At 27.5% G+C, this 10,931-nt stretch overlaps 1 protein-coding gene across 1 annotated transcript in view; it reads right to left on the bottom strand.

The window, feature by feature from the left end:
* Window positions 1-10,931, bottom strand: part of LOC106692993 (condensin-2 complex subunit G2) — a 46,259-nt gene that overhangs the window by 7,370 nt on the left and 27,958 nt on the right. Inside the window, exons 13-19 of the mRNA XM_014439292.2 lie at window positions 10,704-10,874; window positions 9,560-9,765; window positions 6,115-6,284; window positions 3,061-3,245; window positions 1,360-1,503; window positions 1,140-1,280; window positions 114-310 (exon numbers count right to left, since the gene is read on the bottom strand). Coding sequence (XP_014294778.1) covers window positions 114-310; window positions 1,140-1,280; window positions 1,360-1,503; window positions 3,061-3,245; window positions 6,115-6,284; window positions 9,560-9,765; window positions 10,704-10,874 — 1,214 coding nt within the window. The remainder of the gene's footprint in view (window positions 1-113; window positions 311-1,139; window positions 1,281-1,359; window positions 1,504-3,060; window positions 3,246-6,114; window positions 6,285-9,559; window positions 9,766-10,703; window positions 10,875-10,931) is intronic.

Raw genomic sequence — 10,931 nt, 5'->3', positions numbered from 1 at the left:
TAAGCTGAAAATGAAAAAAAAATTAAATCTATTTTGACTTAAAATTGTTATACATGAATAATTTTTAGGCTGAAAATTATAAAAAAAGTTATAAATTTCCAATATGCACTTACATGTTAATGCTCGACGTTGAAAAAGTACTACCATCATCTGATTCTGAAGGCTTTGTTTTTTCTTTTTCCTTATAGCTTACTAAAATCTTGTAAGCTTCTTGGAGGACAACTTCCAACTCGAGACTATCAAATCTAGCCTTAGATGTATGTACTACAGTAAACATGAGACTAAAACAGGCTAACAACTTGTACCCTTCCTGAAAATAAACCGATTTTATTTTTAATTGCAAATTAAATAAAACTATGAATCTAATGGATAAAATATTGGTAATTATTTACTTTAACTCCTCTAAAATAGATGGATTACTTCTTGACTAGACTGTACGTTAATAACCTGAAGGCACTTGAAAAGAACCAATATAAGCATATGACCGATTCCCAAACCTTCTTTTAAAAATTAATTACTAACCCACTTAACAGGTAATTTTTCCCTCTAGGTGGAAATTCAAAATACAGAATATAGATAATATGTATATAAGTTGTTTTTGGAAAATGAATTAAAATATAAATTATTCATTAAGTAAATACAAAATAAATGCTTCACATCTATCTGGTTTCTGGATATAGAATCTAATATTTGCGTTTAGTAATATCTCTAATATTTTTATTTTGTAATATGTATACTAATATTAAATATAAGACTAACAATAAATATCTATATAAATGACTAATAAATATCTAATACAAAAGATTGTCATACAGTAGAGTTTCACACTGAAAAAAATTACAAGGATCTGTGAGTAATATCGGTCATGAATATGAAAGATATATTAAATATCAATATTTCTAAGTTAGGAGAAGTAAACATAGAGGGAACTGCTGCTGCTTGTGTATTATAATCTAAACTATAACTAAAGTGGAAAAGGAGAAAGTGTGAAGGGAAAGAAATTTTCTCACTTGAAATCCGATTGATATTATAAACTAATCTATATATTAATTGGCATACATTGTGGTAAAAAAGTAATTTTTCCTGCCTTTTTTGGAGGAGCGATAGTAAATCATTACCAGTATATCAACAAAGCTTACCTCATGGTACAAGTTCATGTAAAACAAAATGGCAGGTAACAGGTGCTTCATTAAAGATGGAACCACAATAACGTATCTGAGAATGAGAGAAACAAAATATGGCTGTTCTTCAAATGTTTTACACCTGATGAGCTCATCTTCCTATTTAAAAATAATAATAATAATAATATAAAAAATAAAAATGTTAATTAAGGACCACATCAGATCAATTCAATATTACCTTGTATATCTCTTGCATGACAATCTGTATGCATGCGTTAATATACATTCTAAATGCATCATCAAACTGTGGGTGCTTTACCCCATATAGTGAAATAAGTGCCTTTGGGAAGCTAAACAAAGCATGTTTCATAGCTGTTAAGTCCTGAAAGAATAATACATTTGGTTAAGTAAGTGAGGGTTTTGGTAAAAGCATTTTCCTCAACTTCAAATATGACTTGCAAATACCAACTTTCAAATCCACCATTGTTTTATTGTTATTAAATTGTAAAATTTACTTTTGTTATAATTTATTTTTTTTATTTTCTTCAAATAAATTATAATAATAAATATATTGTACATCATTTTTAATTTACATTACTCATTTATTTTGGCCCCATTTCAGTGTTTGTAGCTTTTTTAGCCCTGCAACCTGAGGTAAATGTTGGTTCATATTAAATAGTTTTACGACTATCTGAGTTTTTTCTTTTACCATATAATATATTATAATTGTATAAATGTAAGTGATATATTTACATAAAAAGTAATACAATATATATTACAGTATTAATTAAGTATAATAAAATATTGGAAGATTGTTGATTGACCGTGTGTATAGATGAATGGAATATGGGAATATATAATTTTTCATCTCTCTTTTTATACTTTCTTTTATATATTTCTTCTCTTATCTATCTGTTACTATTACCCTTTTCATTTACTATTTATGACCTTTAATTTTTCTTATTATATCTTACGTTTTTACATTTTATACCCCTGTTATTTTACACTTATTTTTTCTTTTTTTCCTTTTTGTAACTATAGTGTTTGTATCTTTTTTAGCCCTGACGAAGCCCTACAACGAGGGGCAAAACGTTGGCTCAATAAAATAGTATAATTCTACTATTTGATTTAGTTTTTTTTTACCGCACCCGGACCATATTCCATTCATATAATAAAATATATTTTTACACTTTTACAGCTTGTCTTTATCTTTTTATTGATTGATATTTATTTTAAATTTGACATCAGTAAATTTATCCTTTCTGTATAACTTTCTTTCTAAGATTATTAGACTTAAGTGTTGATCATCCTTTAATATGGTTAAAAAATCTGGTTAAGTAATAATTACCTAACCAAATTTTGATTGAAAATATTAGAAAATAAAACTATAAACAAATAAAATAAATGGGCTGTATAGATGGAATAATATGAGATTATGGAGGCATTAATTAAATAAGAATGATGTGCTAAAATTTAATAAAAAAATATAATATACTAGACGGATAAGTCAAAAGAGTTTGTAAACTTTTACGTAAAATTTATACAGTAATAACTGTAATGATTATTTTGGTACTTTAGAATAGCTATTCTGAAACATTCTTTGCATTTGAAATACACACACACACATATTATAATCCCATCCTTTAATTTATCAAATTATTTAGTTTATCCATATATTTATTTTAATTTGTGATGTGTATAAATTATTTCAATTATTATTATTATTTATCCAGTGAATAGCATGGTATGAATGGTTACTTATTACTCATAAAGGTGGTATATTGTATTGTAATTCAATAAAAACAAATTCTCTCTCACTCTCTTTGATAAAGAAATTTCAGTAACAAGAAAATCAACTCCAGGAGTCATTAAACTACTAAATTTTTTACTACAAATAAATTATAATATTATATATTTAAAAAAAGAAAAAAACTCTAACCTTGAAATGCTGTTTTGCACTGGATGGAGTAACATCTAACATAGACATTACATTCAATGATTTCTCCACTAAACATGGGATCATATTTTTTATTAAAAGCCATTCATCATTTGGAGTTTCATCTAGTGAATGATCTGTGAGGACTCTAATGGTATGTATCACTTCCTCAAGGAACCAAACACAATCTGAAAATATTTATATATATATGTATCGGTACGAAATGAAGTGAAAAATAACTTTATTATTCTGGGATGTAGTCCCTTTGGAACAAAGTAGGCAGAGAGGCAAGGCTATATTAACGCCGAACTAAATGAAAATGGAGCTGATCATATAACAGATAAAACAAAACCAGATAAAAAAAAAAAACTATTTTAAATATTTAAAGATAGCTCTGTCCCAGTTCAACAGTGTAACATTTAAAAAAATTGTAATTTTGAGATATGCATGTAATCTCAGCAATAAGGGTAAGATTTATAGAGTAAAACACAGAATCATAGTAAAACATGAGGTGAAGATAGTAGACCATAGATTTATAAGAGAAGATGGTTGTGGGGGGGGGGGGGGGGAGGATAAAACACAAATAAACAAAAGAATTACTTATTTGTGCCGACGTTTCGACCTGATTTTCAGGTCTTCTTCGGGGCTATAAAAAAAAAAAAGAATTAACAACCATCATTCAGAGAGAAAAAAAAATAATAAACTAAAAAATGTGTAAATATACATAACAATGAATAGTTTCTTATTAACTATTTAATCTCAACGATCATTTTTGAACATTGTATTTTCTGTTAATCTAACGTCTTTTGTTATAAACTTTTTTTTTTTTTTAAATATCCGGTTTACATACTCAATATGTATTTATACATTTTATTACCTTTTGGCTCTCATAATTTCATATTTAACACTTTCAATGTGTTTTATTCTCTTATTAACTATTTTATCTCAATGATCGTTTTTAACTGTTAGATTATTGTTTATCTAACATCTTTTGTCGACCTGCACTCTAATGACTTTTTCAGCAATTTCTCTCCCTATAACTGTAAGTTATTTCTCTTTTATCTTATATCTCTTATTTTTTTCATTTCCTATTCTCCATATTTCTTCTTCTTTTTTATAACATTCGCGTTACATACTCTCCCTTAAAATATCCGTTTTACATACCCATTATATATTGATACATTTTATTACCTTTTGGGCTCTCATAATTTTAGATTTTAACTCTTTTTATGTTCTTTACTCTATTATTAAATATTTCATCTCTACAATCTTTTGACCATTAGATTTCTGATTATCTAACGTCTTTTGCCGACCTGCACTCTAGCGGCATTTCCTGCAATTTAAAACAGTTTGACCAGCATTATCTTCCTATAACTGTAAGTTCTTTCTCTTGTATCTTATATTTCTTACTTTCTTCATTCCCTATTCTCCAAATATTTCTTCTTCTCCCTGGTTCTTTCTTTTTACAATTGTTTTTACATAAGCTCCATTATTAATTTAACTAGTTTTTTGTACTCATATGACTGAAAGGTTTTTAATGTTACTCATCAATATAACATTCTTACCCACTGAATCATTTATTTATTACTCACATTTATATGTATATAAATAATAATGTTATAAATCTATTACTGTCTTTTTCCATAGTTATTAATCAACTAGTTTATATTTTCATTTCACTGTTGTGTATATTTCCAAATTTTTTAGTCTATTATTTATTTTATTTTTATTCTATTCTCTGAATGATGGTTGTTACCTCTTTTTGTTTTTATAGCCCTGATGAAGACCTGAAAATCAGGGCAAAACATCGGCACAAATAAATAATTCTTTGGTTATTTGTGTTTTATCTGCTAACTACACCCCCTCCCTCCAACCATCTTCTCCTCTCATAGTAAAACCTACCTCATAAAATCTAAATAAAAAAAAAAAATTTCAAGATGTTACAGTTTTGAACTGTAGATCTTATCCTTATTGTTAAGATTACACAGAAATCTCATAATAACAATTTTTTTTAAATGTTACATGGTTGAACTAGGACAGTGATGTGAGAACATGTGGAATTGGGGTGGTTAGGGTTGAGTAAGACACACTGCTTCTTATCTCTTGGTCCAAGTTCGAGTTTGACTATATCGAATAATTTTTTATTTCATTATGTCAGCTATGGATCGACCTTTGGTTCTGTAAATTCAGCCTCAAAAAAGTGGATACCTTTTAGCCTTTTAGTTGGGGACAAAAACCTGATCCTGACTAAATCACCCCTCCTTGCACAACAATTGGTCTAAAACTTTTTTTTTAATGTACAAATATATTAATTTTTCTCAATAACTATTTTTAAACAAATACACTTATATTACTAATTAATTACCTATATTTTAAAATACTATTTTATCGAAAATTATAGGTATAATCAGCAGCAAGCCCACATATATGGTGAATGTGGAAACAATTTAAAATAGTTGGGTATCAAGATACCCGCGAATAAAGGGTTGGAAAACGCATCCTCTACTATTTCAGTTTAAAAATTGTCATGTTATTATAATTCATCATCATCATTAAATTTTATAAAAAAGAGTTGATTATAGGTAGCACTGGCAAGGAAGGAGATTAAAAAAATATAAATATATTTTTTTCTCCCTCTTCGCCACTGCTGCCATCAATTATTTATAAATTTATAATTAAACTAAACTTTTTCTATAATTTATAAGAGATGATTATTTTTTAAAAATACACTTATCAGGAACTCTTCAACCACTGAGGTCATTTAGGCACAGTACTAATGGTTTACTAAAAACATTTGAAAGTTATATGAAAAAAAAATTTTAATTTTGTTATAGATTTCAATTATTGGAGAAATAAAAACCATTTTTTCCATTTCTACTATATTGGCTTCCAGTCCAACCTCATCCTGTCCAGTTTCATACACATAGCACTGTGCCAGCACATGTGATACTGTTAAACGCACCTCATACAAGATATAATGAGGCTATTGTATCATTTATTGATACTGATTACATATAAATAAAAAGAAAATCAAATCAAGAAACAGTATTAACTTACCAAAAGACAATAATTCTGATGCAAACAAAGCGACAGATTTACAATGAGTCTGATCAGTATTGCCCAAAGCTATTCCAATTGTTGCCTCTTTTAGTACGACTAGGCAGCAACTTGCAGCTAACGGTGGTTGACCAGTTCCCCCATCAGATGGAATTAGTTTGTATAATACACTAAAAAAAAAAAGAACAAATAAAATTTCACTAATCGATAGCAATTAAAACAAAGAGGTATCAGATCAACATAAGCATTAAAATTTTAATATAACAGACACCAATGAGAAAGATGGTTTTATCCATCATACAGGGGTGTCTATAAAGAAGGGGTTAATATAAAAGGTACAGGAAAATGAAGTTAAGCTGTGAGATTTCTTGAGCCTGAATTAAAAACAATAATACAATTTTTTCTATTAAAAAAAAAAATCAACAAATTGTTCTATGGATGTAACATGTCAAATTAAGAGGATCATCCTGGAGTAAATTGTGACTATGTGGCCACATTAATAGAAAATTGGCACTAAAAGATAAATTTTAGATTATATGCATCTTGAAATGTAAAACCTCCCTCAAGGTTTAATTTATTTTTTTTTTACATAATCTCAATACTGTATACCACTGAATATACACAATAACAATATCTCTTAGTGCCGCCAATGCCTGTTTATTCTGGAATTGTGATTTAGGAAATGGATATTATGTGAATTGTGTCTGTTAGAGGAATGAAAAGTCCTGTCAGGATAGTCTAAGAGCCGAATAGGAGAAAAAAGTCAGTTATTTCACCCCAATTTAGGAATACTTTGATGAAAACTATGTATAATTACTAGTCAAAATTAAAGAGTTTGTTAAATATAGTTAGGGGGAATAGAAAATGGTAGGTGTTTCAAAATGTAAATAAAATAATAATTTTTCATTCAGAGCTACATATCTTTAAAACTACCTACAACACTAGAAAACCTTATTGAACATCATTCAAAATAGAGTAAATTTACTAAAATATGCGCACTAACAGAGCTGTTTACGTCCAATCGTTCCCGAAGTAGTTTTTTAAAAACAACATTTCATAAAAAATAGACTAAAAAATCAGTAGTTAATAAATTTATTGTGGGAAATCTTCATCTCAGAAACCATTTGATGAACAGATATCTATTAGTACTAAAATTAAAGCTAGTTAAATGTGATATAAAGTAGTTCATGACATTTATCTTTGTAGGAGAAGTAGTTTTCATGATATTTGCTAAAATAAAGTGATTTCCAGTTATTCAGAAAAAAAAATTCATATTCATATGCAAATATTGTAAAAACTACTACCCTTGAAATATCTTTAATTTGAGAGCTGGCTGGCATCTCTACATCTAAAGGTTTCTGAGATAGTTTTTCATAAATCAAAAATTTTGTCCAAAGAACTAGAAATCAATATTTTGTTAATTTATTTTGGAAAATACTATAAAAACTAAAAACTACTACTCCTACAAAAATCAATGTTATAATCTACTTTATAGCACAATAAACAAGCTTTAATTTGAGTACTAGGCATCTGTACGTCTAATGGTTTCTGAGATAAGGATTTTCCACAATAAATTCCCTAACTACTGATTTTTCAGTCTATTATGGAATGTTGCTTTTTAAAAAAACTGTACCTCGGGAACTATTCAATGTAAACAGCTAAGTTAGGGCTCATATTTTAGTAAATTTATGCTATTTTAAATTATGGTATATTAGGTTTTCTATTATAGTAAGTAGTTTTAAAGATATGGAGTTTCAAATGAAAAATTATTTTCTTTAACATTTTGAAACAGCTTCCATTTTGTATTCCTCTGAACTATACTTGGCAGACTCATTAATTTTGACTAGTAACGTAGCTATTTCTTTAAAAAATTTGGGGTTAAATAACTGACTTTTTTTCATTGGGCTCTTGTTCTAGCGGTACAATTGATGTCTGCATCTGGAGTGGATAGGTTTAAATGCACTAACTAGTACCTCGTTGGTCGGGACCTTAATGAAATTGTCCATTCAGAAGGGATTCCATTTCACAGGTACTGTAATACATGTATAAAAAGTACTTTAAGAGTAGAAATAGTCGTTTTTATAGCATTTTCCAAAATAAATTCACAAAATATTGATTTCTCATTCTTTGGACAAAATTTCTTTTATTTATGAAAAACTATCTCAGAAACCATTAGATGTACAGATGTCTGCCAGCACTCAAATTAAAGATACTTTTATATCTAATTAGAATCTTCCGTCAATTTAAAAACCGACAAACACAACTTATCGTTAACATATTCCCAAATAGTTAATTAATAAAAAAGTAACAAAGTAAAAATTATATATATATTTATTTTCCCTCCCATAGTTTATTTTCTTTTAAAATTTATTTTCTTTTTTCCTCTTTTGAATAACTTTTAAATATTTTCAATTTCTTCTTTTTTCTTATATTTATTTTTTTATTTTATTTTATTTATTTTTTACCCATACAAACAACTTTTAGTATATTCTCACCTTCTGGTAATTTCATTATCTTTGTAACGTATTTTTTTTTAACTTAATATACATTTCTAAGCCATTTTTCATCACCCTCCTATATGCTTTCCTCTTTTAAATAATTTTTTTAAAATTTTCAATTTCTTCTTAACCCATCTAAATAACTTTTAATGTATTCTCACCATCTGATAATTTTGTCACCTTTGTAGCGTACTTTTTAACTTTTTAAACCATATCTTGTAACCCTCTTATACGTTTTCTTCTTTTTAATAGATTTAATATTTTCTATTTCTTATTATTACTTATCCAAATAGCTTATAACCTATTCTCATCTTCTGGCAATTTCCTCATCTTTGAAACGTATTTTATAACATTTTAAACATTTTTCATAACCATTTGTCATCACTCTCTTATACGCTTTCCTCTTTTAAATAAGTTTTAAATATTTTCTACTTCTAATTTTTATCCACTTGTAACGTATTCTCACCTTCCAGTATGAAACGTATTCTATCCTTCTTTTATCACTTTACTATACATCATTCTGTTTATATTTTCCTTTTTTTTTTTTTTTAATTTTTTTTTTAGTATTCATTGGTTATCTTGTTCTTGTCCTTTGTTCTTAGCCCTGATGAAGGCTAGAAATTCTGGCCAAAACATTGGCACTATTAAGTAAGTTCTTTCAACTTATTTGTCATATTTTGACTGCACCTCCAACCATATTCTCCTCATATAAAAAGTACTTTATTTTTAATAAATTTAAAATTGTTTCATACTGTATCTTACTCATAGGTATAATCTTAGCTGAGAGTTAAGAAATATTGATAAGATTACTGTTACAAATTTACATAAAACTTTGATAAAAAATCGAATAAAAAACACTAAAAATTATATTTAAAAAAAGAAAAAAAAGAAGAGAGAATGATATATAAACCTCTTATAAACTACACACTTTTATTGGATTAACATACTTAGAAGCCCAGTCGATCGCTTGAAGAGTAGTAGTGTTGGAGCTAAAAGGTGGTACGGAATCATTTACTTCTGGAGGTGGTTCAAGTCTGTGAAGAGTATGCATCATTCTCAAGTAATGCGAGTATGCCTTCAAAAGAAACTCGTCAGTCAATTGGGTTTCCGGTTTGAAATTTTCTCCTCCCAACACCTTTCTTTCAATAATTACCTGGGTAATATAATTAGTCAGCATTTCTTTAGTTTATAAAACATTGAGGTAAGATAATTTATTATATAAAAATTAAGGCTTAATTGAGATAACAAAAATATTATACCTACAACAAATCATTAAAAAAAAAACTTATATTATTTCCTTATTAATTACCTTAAAAGTATTGTATTAAATTTTCCATAAATGAAATGTAAAAGAAAAATCATGTAAAAAAGTATAAGAAAATAACTTGAAACACTAACTAGAAAAAAATTCCTTAGTACAAAGTATATTCGTTAACACTTAGCTTAGGAGATATTCTTGTCTAAAGATTTTCAATATTGTGCATTCTTTAAGCTTAAATAAATAAATTGATATAGGTTTTAATTATTTATTAATAAAATGTAAACATTAACATTCATATTTAATGTTGTTCAAAACGATTACCTTGAGCATTAAGACAAGCTCGATAGATTTCTTACACAGCGGCAGTGACTGAACGGTACGGAACATTGTTATTGTTACACTCTCCAGATCTGACACCACTGGATTTTGATGTTTTGGGCGATATTAATTAATTAAATTTTTATATAGAAGGATAATTGAAATTTCTGAAACAATAACACAAATCCAGTACGATTCAGCCATTGCTGTTATGGAAGAAAGATGCGAAGCCTGTCTTAATGCACACAAGGTAATCAATCACTTTGAATAACATTTAATAGGAATGCAAAGATTTATATTTCAATAATAAAGTAGTTAATAAATGTTTATATTTCCATAAACATATATTAATTATTATTACCTAAATAATTCATAACAATGAAAATCTTTTGACTCAAATTTCTCCCGAATAAATCGTTAATGGACATACCTTCATAGGGAATTTTTTTCTTCTTTTGAGATAATTGATTGATGTGTTCATATAATAAGTTTTTAATAATAAATAACCTTACCACGACTCTTTCAAGAAATAAATAAAAGTCATATAGTTGTTCATAATGCTTGCAAACAAGTCTCGTTTCATTTAGCACATCAGAAAAAAGAACATCCAGAAGTTTCAGCGACAACATTGGTTTACCTTCAGTCTGCAAAAATCGAACCTTGGATGCTTTCTGCCCTGTTTTCTAGAATACATATGATGAAAAAAAAAAAATGAGCATTACATAGTAAAAATATTGAAC

The sequence above is a fragment of the Halyomorpha halys genome, unplaced genomic scaffold, assembly GCF_000696795.3.
Source record: "Halyomorpha halys isolate HHAL.00 unplaced genomic scaffold, Hhal_1.1 Scaffold82.1, whole genome shotgun sequence".
NCBI classification, from domain to species: domain Eukaryota; kingdom Metazoa; phylum Arthropoda; class Insecta; order Hemiptera; family Pentatomidae; genus Halyomorpha; species Halyomorpha halys.
The sequence above is the reverse complement of the archived record's forward strand: the minus strand, read 5'-3'. Positions and strand labels throughout refer to the sequence as shown.